The sequence below is a fragment of the Chroicocephalus ridibundus genome, chromosome 1 (assembly GCF_963924245.1).
Source record: "Chroicocephalus ridibundus chromosome 1, bChrRid1.1, whole genome shotgun sequence".
In the NCBI taxonomy this organism is placed as follows: Eukaryota; Metazoa; Chordata; class Aves; order Charadriiformes; family Laridae; genus Chroicocephalus; species Chroicocephalus ridibundus.
In genome coordinates this window covers 190235386-190263110 of record NC_086284.1, presented here as the reverse complement: position 1 = coordinate 190263110, position 27725 = coordinate 190235386, and the positions used below count along the sequence as shown (strand labels likewise).

Genomic DNA, 27725 nt, shown 5'->3' with positions numbered 1-27725 from the left:
TGTCTTACCAGCGGTAATGGTAGTATTCCATCCCACCCATTTCTGCAATTTTATCTGAAGTAAACAGTATAGTTGACATTGTTGTATTCAGAGATGTAGCATGTTGTCTCTGCAATGTACCCTCTCTCAGGGGCATCCAAAGGGCAAATAGGAAGCTAAATTTCTTGTACTCCCCTGCCTGAATGTCACTAATGTTTGTCCTTTTTGAGCAAAATAGAAGGTATGATTTAGTAAGTTCAGACATGAAGACATTTCAACAACTTAAACTCAGAACAGAGTAGTCGAAGAGAGTTTACTGTTGTTTTCTTCAGTTGCTGTTACATAGATTACACATTTAATTGACAAAGTATTTACTAAAAATGTTTTTTGTTTTCCTTGAGGGTTTTATGAGACACTTGTTACTTCCTCCTCCCTTTCTTCTTGCTAGTCACAGTGTTTTCAGCTATTTTTTTGATTGCTTTTAAAATTCATTCACTCACAGCTATTAGTGGGAGTGGCCTGCAAAGTATCAGTCAGTAGTCATTTGGTTTTTGTAGAATGTTTATGTATATATTAATTACTAATAGTGCAGAGATTATTGCCTGTGAATGGAAAATAACCAGTCATTTGTGGATAACAACAAGGTTAGGTTAAAGCTCAAGTAGCGACAAGTTGCTTATAATCATCTTTCATTTTATATTTCCTTTCTGATCCAATGAATATTCACCAAGGGAATGATAATTTTAACTAAGTGATTTGTAGCTGGATGTTCGCCAAATTAGTTTAACTCCAGGGATTGAATGCAAGTGACATACAAGGACAACATTAATACATTCACTGTGAAGTTGGCAATCTGAATAAATATAAAAAGTAGTAGTATGCCTGCATGTATGCCTTAATCATAAGTATCTTGATGTTGGCTTTGAATTTTGATGCTTTCAGATGAACTTTTCATATGAACAAATGGATCTGCTATATACTATGAATTTATTGATAAGACATTTAGAAATACAATTAACTAAAAGTGTAATGACAGAAGTTATTTTCACAGAAAAATAATATATTTGTTTTATTCAAATTTCATTCTTAAAGGCGTTGGTGGTAGCTGGTTGCCTTAAAGGTCCTTTACTGTGATATATTGTTGGATGAGAATAAAACATCTGTGTCACACTTAAAAGAATAGTGACAGAATAATTCCCCTGTTCATTACCAACTAGCAAGTTTGTGGTTTCAAATACTTTAACATATTGCTGTATTCCCATTCTGTTGCCAAAATTAATCAAGTGTCATTTGCTTGTCTGTGGATTGTTCAGGTAGGTCTCCAGGATGTCTAAAATTCTCTTCTTTAGAAAAGGCAGCAATTAAAGGTGTATTTATGTCCTTTCAAAGAAGTCCACTTCAGTACTCATATGATTTATTTTTGTCAAAGATTGTCTTGAAAATTGTCTTTCAGTTTCTGAATGCAAAGGTAAACATCCTAGAAAAAAAAACAAACTATACCAAAGTCTTTAAAATTTAGGAATTGGTTGGTTAAACTTTAAATCTCGAGCTGCGATTGAAGACAAGGTTATAGGTTATAGTTCAATAGTTATTTACAGATTTCCTTGTTCTAGTTGTAAGGATTTCCAATGAGAATTACAGGCTTGGTCTTGGCTTAGCTTCATTGGGGAAGTTTTTCTACCATTTATTTCTATGGGAGCTAAACCAAGTGCTTTAACTTAGTTTGTATTAGTTTGATATATCCTAGAAAAGAATACCATAAAAATAGTTTGATATGCCAAATAATGAATACCAAAGAATGGTTTGGTTTTTTGTAGAAGCAAGCAAATTGACCTTGACTTTTAGCATTAACAGTAGAAACCTGCTTATTTGGAGTTGAAGAGCCAAAGTTCACGTGGGTAATGGGCCTGTGTAATATCATGTTGTTTGACTTTCATTTCTTAAAGAGCAGTTAATTTCTCAGGAACAAAGGCATAATTCCCATTGTCAGTCTTCTCTGATCCCTTTATAATTAACAAAATAAAAGACTTGTTCATTTTTCTTTGTATCTTTGCTAATTAGGTTTTTCTGTGCATTCCGGTGATCTCATATGCTCTTGAAAATCTTTTCAAGTTGGAAATTCAATTTCAAATATTTTCAGTATTACAACATAATTTTTTTTGGTGCCTCTCAGTTTCTAGTGTGTCCTTTTGTTTCACGTTCTACCTAGCAGAATCCCACTGTACCTCAAAATTAGAAATAAGCTGATTTGAATGGAAATTCTCTATAAGTAGCATATTTGGAAGAGGGAAAAGTACAGGCAATTGCTGGTATGTGGAAAAAAAGATATTTATGGCAGTGAAACTAAGGAAACAAAAATTACATTGCAAAATAAAATACTTTCATCAAAAGCCTTGTAATAAACTCCAGTGAGAAAGGACAGTCTTAAATGATTCAAGCAAGGTTAGGTAGTATGACTTCTTTTGAGAGATTATTTCATCCTTTCACTTTAAAGACTTGGTTAGAATTCAGTGTTTTCACATGCTCAATCTGCAGTGCAGATTCAATGCATCAAGCTGTTATTATTTAACAAGAATTTTATTTAGAAATCACATGCCTGTTTTCAGTTGCAATTAGGTTTTGTGGCGCTCTTGCTAAAATGCTTGATATCAAATGTTTCCAAACAGCTTGGAGTCCTGAAGAAGATGACGCAGGAAATAGCAGACAGAGGCTTCTGAAAGGAATCACAATTGAGCTTTTTGGGAGACAGTATTCAGCAGATATTAGTGTCAGAGAAGTCTGTGGGTAAATAAGTAGATAGGTTTTGAACAGTACCTTTTGTCAGGAATAAAATAAGAACAAGAGAGAATAAAAACCTTCCTCCACTCTCTTTATTTTAGAAGATATAAAATACTCGGTCATGAGAGCTTTGACTTGATGGAGAGAAGCTATGGCTCCTGCTAACATCCTCCCTACTTTTTGCCTGTCTTTGGAGGTGGTATATGTGTACTGCAGGGGGGTTGGACTAGATGACCTTTAAAGGTCCCTTCCAACCCAACACATTCTATGATTCTACTGATTGGAGGCCATTAGGGATTGCCTTCCACCTGAGGAGAAGGAGAACATACTGCATTTGAACTCTTTCCTTACTCCAGAGGAGGAGTGGGTTGGTGTGTTGGTACAATAGCTTTGTGCTTGCTTTAGGGGTCACGTGGATAATTCCCAGAGAGACAGCTGGCAGGACGGAATCATTTCTGCTGCCTTTTGTGCAAGTGGAACAGGGCTGGGCAGATAAATTGTTCTTAAATATGGAGGTCATTCCTGAGCCCTAGATGTCAGTGGGACTATTTATGTGATTGTACCTTTACTGGAAAAGAGCCAGAGTTATTAGCACTTGCACAGTTGAATTCATAGTGAAAAGTGTACTTGGTCCATAATACCTGGCGAGTGACTTTGACAAGTGGGCTTATATATAAATAGTGGTTAATTGTGAATATCTCTGAAATTTCCATTTCAATGAAACGTACTATTCTGCTAACGCTCACTTTTACTAGATAATTTATTTAAAAATTTTAATGATGTGATTACTTTGTTTCTTTAAGTACTTAAATGTAGCTCGATATTCTCTATTTTACAAAAACTTGAAAACGGTAAATATCTTTATGCGATTTTTCAACTGTCAAAAATCCAATATGCAGTTATGTGTGTAAACAATAGGTTTGTGCAGTAGGATATTGTACATACGTTATCTGTCAAATCTGTTTATTCCTACAGGATTTAACTTCAGCAAGTATTATTCAAAGTGAGAAAATCTATTTAGAACTGTCTCATTGCCTTGTGTAATCTGCTAAATCACCTGTGGCCACACTGGCAATTTATTGCTACAGTAAATAGTGTAAAAATATCCCCACTCCTACCTTTAAGGGCAGAGAGAAATCTCAGTCCAAACCTCTTCCCAAGTTAGAGAAAGCAAGAGTTGCCCTTCCCTGTAGAAAAGAGTAAACTGAAAGGAAACTACTTTGGAAGTGTGAGAGTAAGACTCTAAAGACTTACTTGTATTAATTACAGAGAAGAAAAAAGTGCATAACCACTCCCCAACAGCCTGCAATCAGAGTCCTTTTAAGGTTTAATGAAGCAGAGTACTTGAAAATAGCAGGAATGTAGCTGGGTGAGTGAGTGGGTTGGTGATCTGAGACAGAGTGTTGTTAAGCTCTACACAAATGATGATGAACACAGAGGCATTGATGCAGGAGGCTATCAGGACCCACTCCTTCCCCTGCTGTTACCATAATTATCATGCCTCATGATGGCCAAATAGGAAACTACACTTGGTAGATAACGCTCTGTTTTTCAGGGAAGTTGTTCACTTTTAACTCTGCTTACCAACTAGGGGAAACCAAACCTCAGATTTGCTTGGAGTGATTTAACCAAGAATTGTGTTTGACTGCAATCAGGAAGTTACAAGAAATTGAATTATAGTAATTTAAAAAGGTACTACCACTCTACAGAGGTTGCTGCTCTCCATGGTAATTAAAAAAAACAACACTCAAAACAAAACAAAAAAAACCCACACCAACATTTTTGCGTCTAGTTTTGTGAATGCTGTTAATTACTGACTTCCAGCCAAAGCTGGTAGGTTCTCCTGAAGTTTGGTGATTTCTTAAACCCCAGTTGTAATTGTCTAGCCATGCCAGCATTGCCAGTTTGTGCAAGATAAAATAATTTCTGCCTTTCTGTCCTTCTGTTCATCCATCAATTCCATCCCACAGTTTAGTGAAACTTAGTTTCCTGCCACTGATGGGCTAGATTGTATGGCTTTTAGCATGTGGTTGGTGATTGTCCAGCACAGGAATCGAAACCTGTGAAGCATCCTCTTTCCTGCTCATAGTAGCAATTTCCTTTCCTGCCCTGAACTGCTCATCAAGTTTTTGGAATAATCTTACCAGCTGGCAGATGCAATTGTTTTACTCAGCACCCAGAAGCTTTCATTTATTTGCCATGCTCAAGGGATACCTGTTTCTGCGACACAGAGAAGAATCAAGAGCACGCATGGAAATGAACTAGAGCTTTGTTAAACTGGTTTAAACTCATCTACATTTGGGAATTTGCATTTGTTTAATTAAAGTAATTAAAAATTTATTTTAGTTATGTTGAAGCCACTTTGTCAATGCTAATTAGGTCCTTGTAGTGCTTTAGTGCCATATGAATTAAGACAAAGGCATTCTGGCTTAGTGGGTGGCCTGACTGCTTAGAGTCACAGCTGGAAACCCTCAGGGAGTAACAGGGGCAGGCAAGAAGAGAAGGGGCACAGGGAGCCAGGGACAGCCAGGGCAGTCCCTCACCCCCTGGGGGACAGGCCCACAGCCCCTGGAAAAAAATGTTTTGTGTCATAAATAGTCCTTTTAAAAGAATATGTGAGGCCCTGCTCTGTCCCCTCAAACGAGTGAATGCATTTCTTGTATGAGAGTATGTTGTGCTGCAACATGGAGGAGCTGTGGACTCCCCTGAGGGTAGAGAGGCCTTATAGAGAGATCTGGATAGACTAGAGAGCTAGGCAATCACCAAACATATGAAATTTAACAAGAGCAGGTGCCAGATTCTCCACGTGGGACAGGATAATCCTAGTTATACACACAAACTGGGAGAAGAGAGGCTGGAGAGCAGCCCCCCCAGAAAGTGATCTGGGGGTTTGGGTTGATGGCAAGTTGAACATAAGGCAACAGCGTGCCCTGGCAGCCAAAAGGGCCAACTGTGTCTGGGGGTGCATCAAGTACAGTGTTGCTAGCTGGTCAAGGGAGGTGATTGTCCCACTCTACACCACACTGGTGCAGCCCCACCTCGAGTACTGTGTGCAGTTTTGGGTGCCTTAATACAAGAAGGACATCAAACTATTAGGGTGTGTCCAGAGGAGGGCCACCAAGATGGTGAAAGTTCTTGAGGGCAAGACTTATGAAGAGTGGCTGAGGTCACTTGGTTTGTTCAGCCTGGAGATGAGAAGGTTGAGGAGTGACCTCATCTCAGTCTACGACTTCCTCAAGTGGGGGAGCAGAGGGGGAGGTGCTGATCTCCTCTCTCTGGTGACCAGTGACAGGATATGAAGAAATGGAATGGAGCTGCACCAGGGTAAATTCAGATTGCACATTAGGAAAAGGTTCTTCACTGGGAGGATGATCAGTCACTGGAACAGGCTCCCTAGGCAAGCAGTCGTGGCACCAAGCCTGTCAGGATTCGAGGAGTACCTGGATGACACTCTCTGTCATGTGGTTTAGTTTTAGGCAGTCCTGTGAGGAGCGGGGAGTTGGACTCAGTGATCCTTATGGGTCCCTCCAACTTGAGATATTCTGTTATTTTATGCAAAAGAGTGTGAGACCAGGCCAGGGACATGGTTGGGGCAGCTGAGAGTCCAGCTTGCCAGACAAGTCTGCAGGGGTAAGGCAGGTTTAAGATCAAGCCAGGGAATCAAATTTGTGGGTCAGGACTAGCAACATCCTCTAAGAAAGAAAATAATGTATTTGCCTGTAAAGCATTCCAAAAAGGTCCTATAGCATTTCCTGAGGGCAAAGGAGATGATATCTCTGGCTAATCAGAGATCTAATAATTCTCATCCTTGTCTTTGCTGTTAAATGCACACATTCACAGATCATGCCAATTCGCAAATGGAAGATTGAGTGATATAAGCACCTACAGTTTACGTATAGCTCACCATTAAGGGTCCTTCACATATTGGTTGACAAGCTCAAATTTTTTTGCGTATACCTAATGACTTTTGTACTCACTTTGAGCTAAGTAGAAAAGAAGCTTTTAACCAAGGAAATAATGAGGCCCTCAGGTGTCCTATGTTGGGCATGTAGTACCACTGCTCGTTTTATAAAATTTCATTTGAACTATGTCAGTACTTTCTAAATTATGTCTGATTATAAACCGATCAGTTGAGTACTCGGCTGCGTTTCCACACATAATAGAAAACATTAAATACACCGTATGCACTAGTGTTTATATAGCTAATTTTCTTTCCAAAATTGATTATGCTTTTTAGGGCTTGTTGTATTGAAATGGAGAAGGTCTTTCTAATTTCATTCTTACATTTTCTGCTCCACTACATGAATGATGAAATTGTGATTCAGCAGTTGTGGAGAAGACTGCATCTGTCTCATTAAGATACTTACAGTCTAAAATTTTTCTGGAGGGTACATGATGTCTCAGTGAACTGCTGCCAGCAATCTAAAACTCATTTATTCACGAATTAACTTGGCAGTAAAAATTCTAGTTTATACAAGTTTTTATTCTCTCTTTCCCCCTTATCTCCAAACCCAATCTCTTGATGTCATTAATATTTTAAGAAAAGAAAAAAGACATTTGTATTCATAATATGATTATGAGCTGTTATTGTAGCTTACAAAGTTGCTCTTGAGTGGACACTGTTGCAAGTGCTGTTAAATGTAACCCATATACTTTCTACTTATTTATATTTAGCATTTTATCAAGGTAGGTTGGGGTTTTCCATAAGCCGTGAAATATTTTTTACTTTTATGAGTATAGTTACAACTCGATTGACTTTTGCAAAGCCCAGACTACGGACCATCTTGTCAAAGTTGAGAATATATTTAAAAGAACAAATGTGATCTGAGATCTGCCAACCAAGGTTGTTGCAGAAATTTATTGACTGGGCTAACTGTCAGCTGGGTGGACCAGCGCTGAGCTATTAGGGTGGTAGCAGGTGCTGCCCTTTGTGGAGAGACATCTGTGAGCTTGTACCAGCAGCGCGTTCCTTCCTCGCCCCTGGGAATGAATTGGGATGCCTTTTGCGGGGGGGTTAGGGGTCAGGGGTACTTGCTATTCACTGCGTTCAGAGAATTAATACTGCCTAATCCTGTCAAAGACAAGCTTGTGAAAATCTAAAGGAAGAACAGCTTTTGTTTTTTCCTCTTTGGAGCAGATAAACAGGCAGGAATTTGAGGGATTCCCAGCTCGTTCCTATATGACACATTTATGTCACGAACATCCTTGCCTGCTGAGGACTCCTTGCCTGTTCTGTTGTAGTTGTTTTGCTGCTGGTGACTCATCTTGCCAACTTGAACCGATCACAACTTGAAGCAGGGAAATATCTTCTGTTCCAAATGTGACAACTGGTTTTTGTTTTTTTTTTATTTAAATAACATTTTGGTTACGTTCCAATTATCCATTTGTAAAGACTAGTCCCACTGCATGTTGTCTGCACAGCAGACTTGAATAGCAGAGCTGAGTGCACTGGTAGCTTTTTATCAAACGCTATAAATCACAAATGTTAGTAGTATTGTCAATTAGTGCTTTGAGTGTACAGAGTTACATAAGTGCTAAGTCTCAGTATTGCTGTTTCTTGGTTAAAAAGAAGCGTAGCCTAATCCTGAAGTTTCTGAATTATACCACCCTTTAACCAAAACTCATAGACACCTTTTTATAATCTTGTATGTTTTCTTTCAGAGAAGTAAGGTTATACTTGCACCATCATGGCTCCAACAGCCCTATTACTATACCACTTACTAAACAGCTTTGAGTTTTAAGGAACTGTGTTAGTAACTGTTTCTGTAGTAATGCGTCATTTGGAGTGTATATGCAAAAGCTATCTTTAGATTTTGAGCCAGAAGTATATGGTTAGTATCTCAAAACACTATGCCGTACAGCTTAAATATATTCCAGTATATATTTTATGATCTTTGTCTGCAGCAAATAGCTATCAGGAATGGATAGTAGAATATTACTGAGAGAATCAAAATGAAAAGTTTAGATTGTTCTAAGTGATTAAATTTGTCATGCAGTAGGCACTGGTGTTACAAAGATCTGTATGATTTCCCACAATTTTTGCTCTTGATATTCAGCTCTTTATAACTCCGGTAATGTGCAGTGTTGTTCTTGCTTTCTTAAGGGCGTGAAAGTGCTTTTTTCACACCCAGCTGCGTTAAATTTTGTGTTTCCAACCTGTTTTGGATATGCATTTCTCATGAAAATGTAAAGGCTTAAGTTTAGAATGTCAAAGACAATAATGCCAACTTTGAATTAGCTGAGTTAATCTTTCTGTTGAAAGATTGTTGTTAATCTTTCTAATTGATACTCGTGTCAGCAAGGCCCAATACATATAGTGTGTCAACACATGTCAGAATTTGTCAGTACTGTCCAAAATCAAATAGTATGCAAACCACGTGTTAAAAAAATTCAATAGTAGAGCCAGTAGAATTTCTTAAGAGTTTTGTTAATCCCACACCATATCTTGCATTTCTTCCTTCCAGGTTTTCATGCTGCTAATACTGCAAACATTTCCAGCCACTAAAAAATAAAGAATTGCTTTTTTCCATATTAGTTCCTGACACAAGCCTCTATCATTAATCTTTCTGGCTTGAATTTTCTTTTGACTGTTTTCTGTAAGAGGACTTTCTTCTATTTTTCTGAATATTTTCAGAAAAAAGCTTTTTAAAAATAAAGCAATGAATCAACGGGTTAAGTGAAACATGACTGGCACAACATTTTGAGATATAGTACAACTAGAACTCACCTTTTTCTAACATGGATCCACTCCGAAAAAAGAAAAAAAGATACAAAAATGTTAAATAACTTGTTTGAACTTTTGCCTCATGGATAGAGGGAAGAGAGTGAAGAATGCATCCTCAGAATGTCAAAAAGTGTCTGTGAAGTTCAATTCATCCTTTTCCCCTCCCTTCTTGCCTCTTCTGCCAATCTCTCTCTTCCCTAGCAATATTCTGAGCAGCATATCATTTACTTGGAGAAAAAGGTGACAGGGACCTTCTGCGGGAAACTGTCGCACAGGATCGGGTTTGACAGGCTTGGATGGGGTGAGGGCTGGTTTTGCTGCTGCCTGAGACTGAAGAATTCATTTTGGGTGGAATAACCAGAGCGGACTGGAGCGTGGGAAGAGCTGGGAAGCAAGTGTGCAGACCAAACCCTGAGGCTGTGTATACAGTTGGGGAAAGAGGGAGAGCAGATTGGCCTTCACAGAGAAGGGGAACACTATCTAAAAAGCTTGTAAACTGCTTTGTGTGAAGGGAAAAATCATCTGTAAGTATAGCTCTTTTACTCATTCATGCTGTTCGCTGTTGGTGACACTTCTAGTTTATTTCATCTTCTCTTTTTAATTTTTTAAATAAATGTATTTGTCATCATACAAGAGAGGAAGTGTCTTGCAGCTCAGAATCCTAAAAATCTCATGGGAAAAAACCAACGTGGGACACTGTTTTTTTTATTCTTGACAAACTCCTCAAAGTTCTTTCATGCCTGCTTAAGTGATCAAAGTCTCTTCGAGCAATATCCTCAGTTACTGTGCAGGGTCCCTTCTGCTATCTGTGAAAGCACACAAGTGGAGGATAATGCAATTAGTATCAAATGGAGCACAATGCTTGATGACCTGCTGACACAGAAGATCAGGTTTTGAGAAAGAATATCATGTGGAAAAATACTCCCTATTAAATTTCCCATTGCTGCTCTTTGCCAAATCCTCATAAGCAGGTCATAACTCCTTTTATTACAAAGATTTCTGTCACAGTAGCCAATCTATGGTTAATTCAGCCTGACTTCCTCTGCAGGGTGGACGCCTGGACAATTGTGGGCATTTTTCCCCAAATACTCTCTTAGCTAAAAGCAGAAGCTGTGAGGAAAAAACCCCACAACTTAGATGATTGGTTTCTTTTCATTGTGAGAGTTTTTAGTTGTGTCCAATTGTCTTATTGCCGTTCTTTTTTCTTAATCATATCTTGTAACTTCTGCAAATGACATTTTGTAACTGTCAGTTTAAAATATGTAGATAACTTTCCATTTTTTGTTTTGCTAATGTTAATTCTCATTTTTTTTCTGTACTCTATTATAAGAAATACTAAGTTTTGAACTACGTAAGTAAGTTATCCTCAGCATCACTCTCTATTTCTGCAATGTTATTTTATTATATAACTGTATACAAGTTGCAGTGAATTTAATGTTATAGAATCTGGGAATAATTTATTTCTTTGTGTGCTTACTGAGCACATAGAGATCTTTAGGACTGTGTCCTATGGACAGGTTTTTTAATAGCTATAATGAATAGAGATGCAAAATTGTTTCTTAGTTAAGCCTCTGTCTTTACCTTTTATTAGTTGGAAGATAATTGATTTTCATTTTTGACACTATTTTACAAAAATAATTACAAATCATTCTGAAGCCAAGACTTCTCTTGGCCTCTGTAGAGATCTTTGAAATTGTTGGTTGGTTAGATGGTTTGTTTGTTTTTCTTTGTATTTACATTGACATAATGTCTCTATTATGAAATGATTTTTTTTACTAAAACGATGTATTACAACTATTTTAAAAGTATACATTATATTGTTATTGGTCTTCCTTTTACCTCACCATTAGTATTTTACTTGCTTTCCTGTGTTATTTAAAAAACATCTCCAACAGATGCTTACAAGGTAGATGAAACAATATTTTTAAGCAGTTTGTCTTGAATCATTTAATATTAAGATGGCTAGACTAAGCTGACGTCTGGCTTCCTTCATAGTCAAGCAGGAGAGAGTTTCCCCTCCAGAAGGTGTTACCTTCTGAGCACTGACTATAACAGACTTACCTCATCCGGAAGGCTTAGTTTCTTGGCCATAGTTGAGGTTAAATTTGAGAAGGTATCAAGCTACCCATAAACACCAAGAAAGAGATTTTCTCAACATGTGTTTGAAGTAACATTTAGAAAAATTTAAAAAGCAGTGTGCTTATGGAGTTTAGGTGATTTCAAAGATAGACCAAAACTTCGGATTCTTCAGATTCACAATTTTGTTTCCTAAATATTATGTTATTCCTATCTGAGATGCTAAACTTGGTCTCTAGTAGAGACAACGTGAGACCCAGGCTTCTTAACTTCTAAATTTCTTTTGAGATATCTTGATTCCTACATCGCTGATATTTTTAACACCTAAATATGCATCCAGTACTTTTTCAAGAGCTGTGGTGGTGTTATATAACGGGAAAAGTTTTCTGGAACCCCATCAGAAAGGAATAATGATTGAAAATTGCTGCACAATGTGTATTGTGTGGTCACAATTAGCATTTTAGGACAGCAACTGATTATTTAATTTTGTATGCTTAGAGGAGATGCGACTGAACACAGGTCTAATCCTAGAATCAAAGAAGGTATGGAAGTGAGTCTCATGGCATGTAAGATTCTTTAAAAATAAGCATAATTTTAGCAATCATACGAATATATTAAAGATTATTTCTATCTAGTATTCCATACGGCAATCCGAGAATGATTTTCAAGCATTTGACTACATTTTGCATTTTCTGTGTTTTTGCCTCTGTTGTCTGTTGCAACAGAAGTCACTCATATTTTATTTCCATTACAGACTACAGTATTTGGGCAGCTATAGTAAAGATGCAATATGGTTTCTGTGTGACAGCATAATGGTTAATGAAACAGTGAATATATTACTGTTGTTGACTTAAGCATAGAAGCCCAGATACTCTCATTCCTAGATCGTGCTAACTTCCTATTTGTTAGATAAATATTTCTATGTATGGTTTCAAAGTCAAAGGTTAAGGTATAGAGTGTTTTAACCCTTTTGGGAAAGGTGAAGATAAGGTGAAATGGCCCGTTAAAACAGCAAGTAATTAATTGAGTCTCTCTGTTAACAGGAAGAAGGTCAAGTGCACATAACTATTGTGATTACACAGCCTGCATTACAAGCGGCTGAGTCGTTTAACCTGAAAGTGGTTAGATTGGAAGGCTGAGAACCAATTAAATGAGATTTTACTTCAAAATAGTAGCTGTGCTTGTGAGTTACTATAGTATTTTGAGATTTTTCAGAGTGATTTGTCATATAGTTTTGCAGTACCAATTAGTTTTACTACAGTGAAGTGTTTTAATTAAAGTTTTCAATTTTCCTCTTTTTTAAAAAAATATTATTTTTTTCTTGCCTCACTGTAGCTAATTGTCTGAAATTTTTACATAGTAACTTCTTATGGATACGTATTTGATTTTTTTTTCTTTCTGTCTTTTTCTTGACTTTGTCTTGTATGCAATTCTGAAATTTTTTCAGATGCACAATTTTGATCGCTGGGTCCAAAGTGTAGAAAGGCTTGCTTAATTTTGTCACGTAGGGATCATACATCTAGTTTCCACTGGGGAGAGTCCACAGTTATCCACTAACAAAGATCCAAATTATTTGCAATTACCGTTCAACATCTATGAAAAATGCTGACAATCTGCTACTACTGTGTCTCATTTAATAATGAGGCTGCAGCTGTATAGCATGCTGTAAATATACTAGGGAAAGCTCAGTTACTTTGAAAGTATGCAGATCTTTATTCTTTTTCCTCCAACTCCTTCATCTTAGCGTAGGAGATCTCTGCTAAAGAGTGTCTGCTTCCAGGAGATACATTATGGATGGGTATTTACCATGGAAGCTAGTTTTTTTTTCTGAATGTATTATCCTCGGAGAGATATGTTCCTGCTCTGTTTGAAAACTCCACTAAAGTGGAATGTAGAGAGGAGCTAAGAAATGGGGGTCCGTGAGGAAGGGAGAGAAGGAACAAGCACAGATATCCAAGAATTGCAGAGCTTGAGAAAATTGTTTACATATTCTAATTATTCCATGTCTATATGGCAAAATGTAAGACAACTGAGGCTTTATGCAGGTGATATATTCCGATTGTCATTTCAGTTTAGAGATTGCTCAGAATTCCCCATGAAGTTTAAGGGAAGCATTGTTTAAGGTTATGCACAAACAGTTTAAAATTTAATAAAAATGAAATACTACCTTTCCAACAGTGCGTGCTTGCAATCTGTAATTATTATAAAACACTACTTTCAGTAAAAAAAAAATAGTTTTTTGGCAGTGCACGATTTTGTTTTTTAAAAGAGGTTTGACTGAGAAATGCTAATGCAATGTGAAGTTAAATTAAGAATTACATGATGTTATTAGAAGTACAGTTTTCCTCATATTTTTAATTATATCTTTGTACATATTTTCCATTGGAGCTGCTGAGCAAATCAAGCATCCCTGGAACTTATGCCTAACCAGTTGGTGCAACTGCTGTCTTGGAGTACTTATTTTGTAAATTATGGATGAAAAATGGTGAATGTTCAAAATGGTTCACTAAACCAGTATTTATTAGGACTGAGGCCTGCTTCCTCAAACTTAGCCCAGAGGAAATCCAGGAGCAACTGAAGAATATATTCTGTTGCTCTCATTGTCTGCTAACGTTGTCAAAATTACATACAATTTATGCATGATAATTTTGTTTGAAAAAAATTGCTATCTATGTCACTTCCTTTAAACTTATAACACTATTTAAGATCAAAACTGGGTCAAACATTGCTACTGACAGACGAGCATGGACTCAAACATTTTTTGCAGTATGGAATACCATTTGGAAAATGCCTCTTTAGCGGTTGAAGGGGAAAAAAGACGAAGGAGAAAATATAAATGACTACAAGACTGGCAATAAATTTCCAGTATTTAAAACAAAGAGAAAGGCCATAGGAATGTCTTATCTGGTCAAAATGATCACATGGTTTATTTCTCATTCTATCAATAAAAGCTAAAATACGGTTAAGGTCAATCAATTCGGAAATAGGTTTTGTCAGGCAAATCTGGTCTGTTTTATCAATAAAATTACAAAACAACTATATAAATATAATGTTGATAGAGGCCATAATATAGTGTGTTTTGTTTCTTCAAGAATTCTTTTTGCTACCACATAATATCCTGATCTAGAAACTTGCCTTCAATAGAATTAATGTGGGACACATTAGACAGTTTATAAATAGGTCAGTTCAACTATGAAGATATAGATACGGTTGGAGAGGCCGGTGTGGATGGTAATATTTACAGCAGACTGCTTTGTGACCCAAAGCTAGGTACTGGTTTTTGTCAATTGTCTTCATAATCATTGGTTAAGCTTGCAAACAATACGGAGATAGAAAGGGCAATAAATAATAAGGTGGTCGTGTCATTACAGCATGACCTGAATCACATGATTACTGTCCAAAAACATACTTTACAGAATGTGAAGTGCAGTTAGTAGTCAAAACTTTATTGGTTAACTGTTTCAGCAAGCAGTTTGCTCAGAGGGCGGTTTAGATGTCTGGCACTTTTTGTATCCTTTCAACACCCGCTCGACATCTTCAAAGGATGACCTATTTGCCTGAATATACAAAATAAATGGAACATTGTAAATAGGAAAGAGATTTTGCATTGAGCCAGCATAATAATATCAGGTTGCTCTAATTAATTTATTGTTAAGTGTAATAATAATACAAGCTGAATAGTACTAGGTTCTCATGTCTGTGTGCCAAGAGGAAAACAGAAATGTTGGGGGAAATTTGAAGTGCGGTCACAAAAGCGGTCCTTAAATTGGAAAACCAACTGTATATTGAGAAGTTTAAGGAGTTCTAGCTGTTGAATCCAAGAGAAATTTAAGAACTGTTGTGCCTAAATATTTCTGCATGAAGAAGAAATAAAATGTTGAGGGTTTTTCTGCCTTGGAGGAGAAGGCATGAAATTCAAGTTGGTTAAATTCAATTTTGAATGCAGATGCAATTTCCTAATAGCAAGGATAATTAAACTTTGGAGTAATTTCTCTGGATGTTAGACTCGTCACTCAGAATGTTTGAGACAAGTTATCATAACCTTCTCTAAAACTGCTTTATAGTAGAATTAGGTACTATCCAAAAAGACGGAAAAGAAAGAAAGAAAAATTAAAAATTTGTGGGCTACAGCAGTTAATTAAGGTGATTGGTACAGTCTTTTCTAGCATGAGAGCCTGCATGCCAGATGAAATATGTTGTTTTTTAAGGTATCAACATCATGATTCTTCATATATTTCAATAAGGCTAAAGGCTGTGCATAGTTAGAAGTGAAAAATAATTTGTGTTGTAAGGCATTTCTGCTGATTATCTGGTCCTACCAACCACTCAAGGCAGGATCAACTCCAAAGCTGGGTCAGCCTGCTCAGAGCCTTGTCCAGTTGAGCACTATCTCTCTGATTCCCAGCCTTTCTGGGCAACCTGCACCACTGCTTAACCTCATGCAGTTTGAAAATATTTTTTATATTTTCAATATCCAATTTTCAATATCCAACTGGAATTTCCCTTGCTGCAACTGATGCTGTTTCCTTCCCTCCTCCTGCTGTGCACCTGTGCTCTCTGAAAAGTCTGAATCACGAATCGCCAGTTAGATAGATGACAATAGTCTCCTCTCTGATATGCACAAACCCAATTTCCTTAGCCACTGCTGTTACATTACTCTTCTGTTACTATTATTTTGGTGGTCCATCACTTTTTCCAGTTGTCAGTATCTTTCTTGTTCTGATGGGTCCAAACTGAACACAGATGTTGGACCTGGTTACTGGGTACATTTAGGGCAGAAATTCTATATAATAGAAATTTGCAATAGGAATGACAGCAAAAAAGAGTAAAGTAAGTGTGGTCATTTTTTTTCCTCCACTATTGTATTGTGTGGTTTTTTCCACAATATAGACATTGTCTCAGAACCTGTGATGTGATTAGATAAATGTTATGTTTATTATCAGATTCATTATCTGCATAAAGAAGTATGGAATTCAAAGAAAAGTTATGGACTGTGAAAAAAGCAAAATGAATGGATTAAAAGTGTTTTGCTTTAGAAAATATGTGTTTAGAAATAGAAAATATATTAAGTAAATTTGCATTCTTATACAACATTTAGAGTTGGATATGTTGGATCTGTTTTATCATTGCTGTAGTACTGGGAGGGATAAAAGAATGGGTATTGCTACATAGTTCTTCCTATACAAGAGTTGGAGCATCAACTACTATGCCGGCAACAGGAAGCTCCTTCATCATAGGCCAGGGGCACAAAATTTTTTGAGGGTCAACATCTTTATCTAGTGTGTGATGCAGCCATATAAAACTCCCTGTTTATCTTATTAAGCAAAGTCAGAAAATAAGGATGAGACAACTCCACTGCCTCTGTATTTCCTCTTCCTCCAAGCATGTTTTAAAAGTAAAGCCAACAAAACTGTACTTAGAGGTTCCCAGTGCTGTAGGTATATTAATGCCATTTATTCTGGTCTCTATCTGCATTTTAGTTACTGCTTTGGCTATTTTATGGATCCCCAAAAGGCTCGAGAAGGAGATAAGCAACTAATTTTTCATCCTGCCACAATTCTAGAAGTTCCCAGAAGTGTAAACTATAACTACATAGGACTTTTTGATCAGACAGAAATTAGTTTTGGGAAATGGAGAGGTCACTGATTGAATGTCTTTGGGTCACAGTGTTAGACTAAGATCTCAAAACCTCGCCCTTATCTTGTTTTATGGAGCTAAATCCTTCTCAGTATCTAGCATTAACAACGTACATAAAAGCAGAAATTATGTTTGTGAAGAAGATGGCCTTCATTATTTCGGTCTGTTCATGCTATAAGAACACAGTGTTCATTGTTTCAATTACCTCCATGTGAGTGACCATCAAATCACGTATATCTCAATCTGAAGTAAACTGAGAATAATCTGAAGGCAGACCTCCGGCTGCTGCCTAAACATTTTGCTTCTATATCATAAAAAGTGAAGCCATGTGCTAGCAGTGATATACATATATATGTTTATATATAGATACATACATATAAACATTGAAAACTTCAGGCACTTTTCACTGCAACTTACTAATAAATACCTGTTCTTTGTCATTTGTCCTGTTGTAGAGAATGCTCAGTTAGTATCAAAATTGCAGTAATTTTCAAAAGTGAGCACAAACCCCATGCAGGTTGACTAGGATAATGGATGGATAACACTAAGCATATGTAGATCATCAAAGTATCTAATTCAAGCTATCTATTTGAAACGTATTACCTGCTTATTCATTATGAGTTCACAGTATAAGATCTGATCTTCTTTTTCTAATGCATGCACCCAGAAAATCTGAATGCTCATTCAAGGAAAAAGAAAATAAAAATTATCATATATTGTGGCATTTATTTAGTTGGACTTTACTGTTGCTCAGGTATAATTTCTTCTTTTCATGATAGCTATTGTGATAATATCTGTTGAAAAATATAATTGGTTTTGGTGTGTCTGCTGTGTCTCTGAGCATCAAACATTTTGTTTGATCATTATCCAGGATTGGTAGGTTATTTTTATTTATTTATTACAGACACTGCATGCTCAGCAAGAAATTATATCACATAGCATTTGGGGATACATGTTAATATATCCTGTTAGAGAATAGAAATGAATCAACTGTCTTCCTTCACTTATTTTGCTGGGATCTTAAGATATTGTAGAAAAAGTGCTCTCTCTCTCTAGAAAAGTCTGTAGAACCTTCAGTTTCAAGCTCTTAAGCATGATTTGCTGTGGGAACTCTTGAGAAGAATATAGACAACTCAAAGAATTAAAGAAGGGTCAAGTAACACATACAAGAAGTGGAAATAATATGAAAACATCATGATTGATCAAATGTTAGTTAGTTTATGGGGCAGTTATTTAAAATTGTGCTAAGCAATATCCATTAGAGTAAATAAATAATTGAAATGATGGAAAGGGGAAAGTTTAGGAGCAATATTGTGACTGAAATACTCATTTTCTCAATAAGGAAAGGAGAAAGCCTTCAGAGAATTGTCAGCATTTATATCTGACAATCCCTTGCTAAACAGCGGGTTTTCCTGATGGCTGTATCATTCCTCCTGTCTTTCCTGACAAACATGTTTTGTAGCACTGCAGTCCCATAATGTTCAATACAGGATTGAACATAGAAGAAAGGATGCTTGTATAAATTTATATGTGTGTGTATAAACATGTGTGTGTGTGCGCATATGTATATATGTATGGAATTTGTAAGAGCATATAATTAAAAATAAAACCATAAGTAAATATTTAATTTTTATTGGAGAAGCGATATTGAGGTGATAAACAGGAAAGGTTGTTAGGGCTTTCCTGAAATAAAACGAAGTGTCACTTTCTTATTGAAATTTAGCTATTATTCTGTACCTCCTCAAAAAACTAACTCTTTTTATGAACTTGTCAATTATTAGTTTATTTCACACTGTGGTTTTAGGGGTGCATCACTGATAAAACCCAACAGAAGCTATCTGACCAGTCTTTATCCTCTCAATATTTTTCTTCATGACAACATGCAGCTCTGAAAAGCATATTTTTTTTTTTTATGTAAAAATTAAACTGAACTCTTTACAGCTCTTCTACTAAAGCATATCTTTTAACTTTAGAACTAAATGTGTGTGTAGGGAGAGGAGGGTTCCTACGTAGTCTGCATTTTTTTTTTTCTGCAGTATCAATTGGATAAAGGGGGACCTGCCCCAGAATAATGCAGAGGATGGAGGTTAGAATATTGTGTCTTGAAGTACTTGCTGTGGATAAATAAGGAATTTGAATCTGCCTTAATCACTGGGGTGATCTGCCTTCACCTCTATTTAACCTAACTCTCTCAATTCCTTTTCAAACAAATGACCAGACATGAGAGGCTTTTAATCCAAAGTTAATGATGTCCTGATGATATGGGCATTTGTTTCTCTTCCTTTACTGTGGCGGAGTTGCTCGTGGGTTTTTAATGAAAGCTGGGCATGGATGAGGACTGTAGAGCTGAAAATCAATACAGAATAAGACAAACATATAGGTTTTAGGAGAATGAGCTAGGATTATTACCAGCGGCTAATTGTGGCAGGTTGCTTACGTTGAGTTGCTAAAGCTGCATCTGGAAAACACAAACTACATACCAAATGTCTAATTTTCCCTTGGTAAGTTGTTTGTCTTAAAACTGAATCTGAATTTTGATGTCATGATTCATGTCTTTGTGCATGAGGCTGGGATTTCTGCATTGCACTGTGCATAAGCTTGAAGTCTGGAACAAATTAGAAATCGTTGCTAAGGCGGAGTGAAATGTCCCATCATCAGAAGGGATTTCAGACAGAGAGGATGTTGCTCTTTTGTTCCATTATTTGCAGCCAGCCATCAGGAGATCTGTAGGTGAAGTTTAAAGAATTGTTTTGACAGATAAAATCAAAAATATTTATCAGTCTTGGATGCTACACAGGCCATTGCTTTCTTTTTGTATTATGCAGCAGTCATTCTTCTGAGGTGCTTTAACAAAGAATACTGCTGTTTAAAGAGAAATTGGGAACAATGAGTTATCCTCGAGCTTGGTGGCTTGAGGGACACACTGCTAGACTTGCCTGTTTTCCATTTTTCTTCATGGAAAAAGAAAAGTGACTATGAGTGGAGTAGAATTCAATCTGAATTTAAGAAGTGGATTTATTTTCCAGAGATGTTTTTCCTAGTGCATCACTGATGTGCTGCTAGCTGCTACTTGCACATTAGTATTTGTAATGTGCTTGAGATTTTCATAGTCATTCTGACTGTTTTTATTTGCACTGATGTCTCTAATTCATGCATAGTGAAAAATGGTTATATGTAGACGAGGAGATATTTTTACTGAGCAAAATGTAATCTTAACTTTTTGAGAGGCTGATTTTGAACATCATCAAGGAATGGTGACCGCTCTGTGAAACGTCAGATATGGATCTGGCTGGTAAATGTATGGATGGTTGTTATTAATTCATATTAATGATCTTTCTGAATGACATCTTTGGAAGACAAAATATCTTCATTGTGTGTAATAAATCTCATCTTTTCCCACACACCGTCACTTAAAAGTAGCATACCTGAATATGACCTTTCATATAAAGAGAATGAAAAAATACAGTATAATTTAGGAGAGGTGCAAAAAATTAAATCAGCGGTTTCTTTTGTTTTTCTATTTCCTTCTGTTTTGAACAAATCCCATTTTCAAAGATTATTGTTAGTTACCTCACTGATATCAGTGAGAGAAGTACTAAACAATTACTTTTGTTTTGACATTTTTTTATCCTTCATTGTTTAATTTGTTCTATACCTACTGAGAAATTTCAAAGACAGAAATTGCCTATATCTGTGTGGTTTTGTGATTTCCATAATCAAGGAAATCCCAGTGTTACACTAAAAACCTTTCAGGAAGGCATCAATATCCATCACTTCAAAACTAGTCTCTTACCTCCTGTTCAATCTCTGTGGCTCCTGGTGAAACATTCTGATCTTCTCTTGAAAATCCTTATTTTAAAAGTGCCCGTGTTATTGGCCAGTTTGAGTCTGCTGCTCCCTCTCTTACCAGTCCTTTTCTATTTTCATGAATTATAATCAGAACATTAGTAAAAAGTTTATTTTTAACCTATTCTGGCTTCAAATATTAAAAATATTCCTGATTTATAATAACTCTCCACAAGGAATTCCTTGACGTCTTTCTGATAAATTATGTGTTTTGGTTAAATATGTCATCAATGGCAAAAAAGTAAGCACTCTTAGAACAAATACTCATATTGCAGATTTAGAGCAATGTTTGTTCAAGGTCATTATAATTTTTTGCACAAGGAAGGCAAATTAAGGAAGGGGTCAGTAATATCATTACAAGATATACACACTAATCAACTGAAAATGCTTACATGGGGAATTTCAAAGAACCTGTGAAAATAATGTGTTAAACCAGAACACAGATTTGAAAGAGTAAACTTAAAATTTGTTTTCATTCAGTCTTTGAGAAATGCACAGTTCATGACATACATTACATATTATTATTTCCATTACTTAAATTTGACATGAAAATATTGCAATCTGAGCCTAGATAAATTAAAAATGAAATAAATGATCGGTAAAGTAATTTTTGCAAATATTTTTTTATTTATAATGGTTTGTATAATAAAGGCATGTTCTTTTTTCTTAGCCTTTGCTCTGATTGAGAAAGAGAGGTGGTCAATGCAGGAGTGAGTGTGCACTGAAGCCTGCTAGGGAGCAGCATCAGAAAGTGCTGTGGATAATCCAGATATTTGAATCATACGAGCATCTCAGAAACGTGATTAATTCATCCCAAGGTTGACATGTAAAATATTATAAAAATGTGTATTCTCAGCCTAATAAAGAGCATGAGAGACAAGACTGAACTTGATTATGCAACTCATCGGGTAAAATTAATGTTAAAAAAAATATTAGTCTAAATGATATCACGATTTGAAAATTCCAGTGATGACTAGGGAGTCAAAGTATGGTCCTTATTTGTGTTCACTGCTCCACACTGCTTTGTGAAAATAGGATTTTCAGGCTTAGTAAAGTGAAACTATTTGATATTTTGAAATTCCAAATTATGCTTCTTATTTTTTTTTTATTACATTGAAATAGAAATATATTTAAAATATACTGACACACACACAAAAAATAAACCACTTTTCAAATGTTTGGAATACTTTTTTGGTGTCATATTAAAAAAATAGAATAACACTGAAACTATTTTTCTTCTTAACTTTTGGAAATGAAAGTGAACTGCAAATGCCTTTAGTCATGCAGCAGTGAGAAGTTTTTCATCCTGACTCATCTCAGCTTTGCTTTTTAAGGAAATGTAATCTTAATGTGCTACCCGTTGACCAGAGATGAGCTCAAAGGTAATGCTCTGTGGTGAGGATGGCATGGGCAATGTTTTTAGGTAAGAAAACTGTAATAGAAAGCTTTTCCAATTGCACGTCTAGCAGGTTGTACTGGAGTCTAACATACAGCATCAACAGAAAATCAAAGCCATTTGTTCCTTCACTGACTTTCCTATATAAAAGAAGGAAATAAAAAGAATTTTTTAAATAACATGAAAACACTCTACAAAGTTAGCATAGTTAAATAATTAAAAATGAAGAATGGAAAGAAAAAGAGGTAAAGTAGAAAAGAAAGAAATTTTACGGTGCACATATGTCTACATTAACCTGTTAAAACTATGGAAGAATAACGCTTCTAATAATGCTGTCTATTAACGTGCATCCAGGAAGCTGGAGTATTCAGGCTAGGCATGCAAGTTCAGCTTTGCTTTCTCATAACTCTATGTAATGCATGATCAGAATCCACTCAATTAAATACGCTTAAAGGAAAATAACTTGAAGTGCATTAAGAAGCTTTGGATAAATCTGAATGAAACTTTCAGAAAATTTTACAGCTTTTTTTAAACTTCCAGAATTCCCTAGGCAAGGTTTACCTAAATTAGTGATAGATATTAATATCACGTAGGGAGTTTTTTTTCCCAAAATGAGTGAATGACATGAATTTTTAAACACAATATGATGTAAAAGCTTGATGGGGAATTCAGGTTTTAGTACATTAAACTATTTGCAAAGGTACCCTCTTCATTAGTAGTGGGATGTTCTACTTCAAATGTTGTGGAGTGTGTTTTTCATGATAAAAGGTACGTTGATTATTGTGGTGTTTGTAAGCAGGTCTTTTTTCAGCATTTGCTTTTCAATGATGGTTTGCGAGGAGAATGATTACAGTAGCTTCACGTCAGGGTGGAACATCATGACTGATGCTATATCAAGGAGAACATGGAATCTCCTAATGACTTTAATAGTGTCTATTTCTTTGTGGAATTTCTTTTCATTTTCTTAAAACAACGGGAACATTACTGACTGTATAACCTTATCCCCTGTCACAGGTCTCCTAGAAACCCTGAACAGAAGATCATTAAACGAGTGATTGCTCTTGAAGGAGACATTATCAAGTAAGTATTTTAAGCCTTAGTCTCCGAGTCTTTATAGGAATAGTGCAGCTTTTCATTGGATGTTAAATCAGTATCCTAGACAACGAGAACTTTCTAGTATTTTCTTTCTATCTATTCTTAACAGGGATGTCAGCATTGTACCTGTCTCCTTTTTAATGAGAGGAGAAATGTTACACAAAACTGCTCACTCTCTCATGAAAGGTACATGGGTGCAAATAATGCTTGTTTCTTAGAATATCTGCCACGTATCAAGGCAGGTAATTGTACTGCATTTTTTCAAAAAGATTATGGGGCTGTGATTTTTCATTTAGAGAGTCCAGCTGCTGTTTCATACTGTTGTTGGCAAATAAAAGTTGGGGGGTTTTAGGGGTTGGGGTTTTTATTTGCTTCAAATTTTGGGGATTTTAAATTAAGTTTAATTTTATTTAATTTTATTTTATAGACAAAGAACCCTTATAGATGACTGCCTTCACTGCAGTGTGTAGGAATCTGAAGGGAATATGGTGGAACTGGAGTAAATTATTCTATCAGAAAAAAAGTTGTAGCAAGAATAGACTCTGGGGTGCTTCAAGACTGGGTTTACTCTGACAGACAGATTTTCCTACTGGGGCTGGTTGGAAATAAATTACTAGTAGATGTAAATCAAAAGTTTTTGTGGGAACAGTATTATTTTGATGAAAATGTTTGTTTGAAAGAGTTTCTTTTTCCCAGGTACAGAATAGAATTGGCATAGAGCTGGGAGTGTAAATCCCTATTTTCCCACACTAAGATATGAATGACCCTGGGAGCTCTCAGACAAGATGGCAGACTAAGACTCAATTAATTTAGATAATGATTCTTGCTCTGGTGTAGTGAATACTTAAGAAGTACTTGGCAGCTGCAATTCAAATCAAGGTTTTGAGTGTGGTCTCAATGAGCCCTAGTTAATAGCACTATGGAATATGTCTCTGTCTGGTTTTTATTTTTTTCCCTCTTGCAGTTGATATAATTTCTGTTCTATTGAAAAATTCCGAATCATCTCAGTTTGAGAAACAAAAATGAATTCTGAAATTGCTGTTGAAGGAAAATATCTGAAATAACGGACACTAAGAAGATAATTTGATGTCCAAAAACTGTGGACATCTACAGCTAAAACTAGCTACCACCTTAAAGAACTAAAAACATAGAGTAGTGTGAGCTACTGAGTGATACCTTTTATAGATCTATGTCCTTAAGAAGGTACTTATTCCTTGATGTAGTTGACATTAGTGCTGTAATTCATAGAAGTGATAAGACTGATATTAATGACGATTCAGTATTCCTCATTCATTTCTGTAACAATGTCAAAAAGAGACCGCGATATAAGGCAACTTCAAGGGTTACTTTTCACTGTTCTGTGTTAGTAACATATTTGTCTGAATTTTTGAAACTGAATGTAGTTTTTGAAAATACAAAAGACATTTAATAACTTAAATTCCAGCTGTAGGAAATCAATTATGCTGTACATTCAAATGCCTTAAGACTCTGAACTTTTCATTAACTTCTGTGGGTGTTCTTGGGCAAATGGACAAAGGTGTGGGGCATAATAGCTGTGAGAGTGTGTGCAGAATACTGATGAGCCTGTAGGTTAGTGAATCACTCATGGGTACAGAAGACTGTACAATGATCCTCATTTGTCTTTAGTAAAACAGGTTAGATTAATTTATTGATAGAAATATTAATCTCAGTAATTCACATGTGCTTTTTTTTTTCTATTTGAACACATGAAATTTGTCCCAAAGCCTTTTGTTTTAACTGTAGAAACTAGTTTTTAGCTAAGGAATACATTATTGGACTATCGTAACTTGTTAAGTTTTTATTACGTATTGCTGTTCCTTAATTGTGTATGTGTAGGAAATGTAAGTAATACCTGCCACTATGGTAAAGCAAAAGCTTAGATAATAAGATAAAACATCAAAGCTGGCAAGATTGTTTAAAAATATGTATTTATTTTGTAATGATACCGCAAGCAGGTATGTGACTAGGCTATTTGTGACTAAAACAGACAACTGGTAACTGAAAGCATGTATAGAAAACATAAATTGAAGATTTTGACTCCTATTTGATGTCTGAAATTAGTCTCTTAGCTTTGATTTCTTAAGATTTTGTTTGTATATATTTCTATATATTGAATTATTCCTCATTAGCACACAACAATGCTCTGAATGAAATTGAAAGTAACATGGATTATGTACAAAAATGTATCTGAAGGCATGGGACTCTTCCCCATGGTTCTGACTCTTTTTTGGTGTGGGTGAAACATGATGCAATACTGACCTTAGAGGAACATTTGAACATCGTCATTCCTAATATCAAGTCTTTGGAGTACATATGCCTGTATGCTAAAACCCCCACTTCTTTAAGCCTTATGCTGCTCAGTTGATCAATCAGAATTCCAGTTGTGTTGCGTTGGACGTTTTGTCTGGGAGGTCAGTTCAATGTACAAAGTCTGTCTGTTGCTCTGCAAATTTTGCTTGATGTCATGTGTGTTGATGGTGAAATTTAGTTGCCATTGTGAAGAAAGGTTTCCAAATAATTGTGAGTTGGAAGGTATTTTCATTTAGTGCTCCATGAGATATGTGAGTCTGTAGTTATGCTTTCATAGATAAATGAATTATCTTTAGTCGATCTATTTGGGGCATGATTAAGGATAATTTTTCAAAACGATGCTGTCTTTTCTCATGTTATCAATTAAAATAAGTTAGTTAGCATTTTACTATTTGTTAATTACTGAAAGTCATGAAAGATCAAATAGGAAATGTTCCTTATATTTTGACTTGAGTTCAGGTGTTATGATTCCACAACAGAAAAATCCTGGTTTTCAGTTCTTCATTTCTAAAAGCATTAACTAAGATAAAAACTGCGTCATTTTGAAAATAATAATGACTGACTTGTAGTTTTTGAAAGGGAATGTAGGTGAGAGATCTATAAGGGATCCATTTCGACCTTTTATTTTGTATTTTTCTGGTAGTCAGACATTATGAACTACATCGTACTCCACCTTTTGATATGTGCTTTGGGGGATTGAAAAATGCTACAAACTCACTCACTGAATAAAAAGTCTGGCATTTCAATTTTCTGTTCTTGTTTCCAATCTACTTGGCAGTCCAGGTGAAGTGACTTCAGTAGTGTCTTGTAAATCCCTGGAAGCATATAGTACATGCCACAAACCTATAACAGAAAATTTAATTTGGATAAGCTACTAGAACTTCCTCCTCAAAAGAATTTAAAGGATAGACAGAATATCACCATTTAGCCCTTGAGAACGAATCTGTAGGTCAGCTTGTATATAGACAATATTGTAAAGTGTAGCTCCCATAGATCAGGTTTTGTTTTGTCTTCTATGGATTCACAGGAGAATTAACTTTAAGTAGGAAATCATTACAATGGTTCCTGAAGACTGTTTAAATGATAATTCTTCCAAAGGCCTACTTTTAAAGTCAATATAATCTAATTTGTTAAAAATTAATGTTGGTATTGTAAACCACTTTGAATAACTTGAAATTAAACTTATTAAAACTCATTTATCTTAAATGCAGTAGTGGAAATTCAAATTCTATGGTAATCTATCACAGACGAGTTATGGTATGTTTTCAGTAAAACAAATAAATTAAGGTTTATGCCAGGTAAACCAAAATTGGGATTAAACTAGTAACAGTTAAAATTAAGTCTGACTTGCTGAACTAATTTCTTTTCCTTCTGTCTGTCACAGTTGCACAGGTCGGCAGGAGCTTGGTGTGCCAATTCTATTTCTTTCATATAATTGTTTGCTTCTTAATACTGTACCTGATTTAAGAATTTTTGTGAGCCCCTAAGAAAAGCAATTTTAAAAAGTTTTTTCCAGGGAAAAATTATTTTTAGGCTATTTGGGAGTCAGTGTTCTGAGGATCGAATGGTTCAGCAAAATGATGTTGCATTTCAGTGTTGCATCTTGCAAAACTGCTCTGAAGATGTGAGTAAGGAAATACTCCCTGTTTCTCAAAGCATGACGAAGCAGAGATAGATCATTATAGTATTAGGCTGTAGGTCTAAACCAAGCTTCACTAATTTTTCAACTTTTACTACAAGGTCCATCATTAAATTGCAGAAACTATTGTCACAGAATGTTAGGAAGGGCAGAGATATAAAGGGGTTTGAAAAAGGAGTGGAGAATTAATAGAAATAAAGCCCATCAGCAGTATTTAATGCAGC

At 35.8% G+C, this 27725-nt stretch overlaps 1 protein-coding gene across 4 annotated transcripts in view; it reads left to right on the top strand.

Annotated features, from left to right (window-relative positions):
• The window catches only part of IMMP2L (inner mitochondrial membrane peptidase subunit 2), a 498017-nt gene that overhangs the window by 314241 nt on the left and 156051 nt on the right, over positions 1–27725 (top strand). For all 4 annotated transcript variants that reach the window (XM_063323177.1, XM_063323174.1, XM_063323175.1 and 1 more), the window contains exon 4: positions 23451–23516. In XM_063323177.1, the coding sequence (XP_063179247.1) occupies positions 23451–23516 (66 nt within the window). The remainder of the gene's footprint in view (positions 1–23450; positions 23517–27725) is intronic.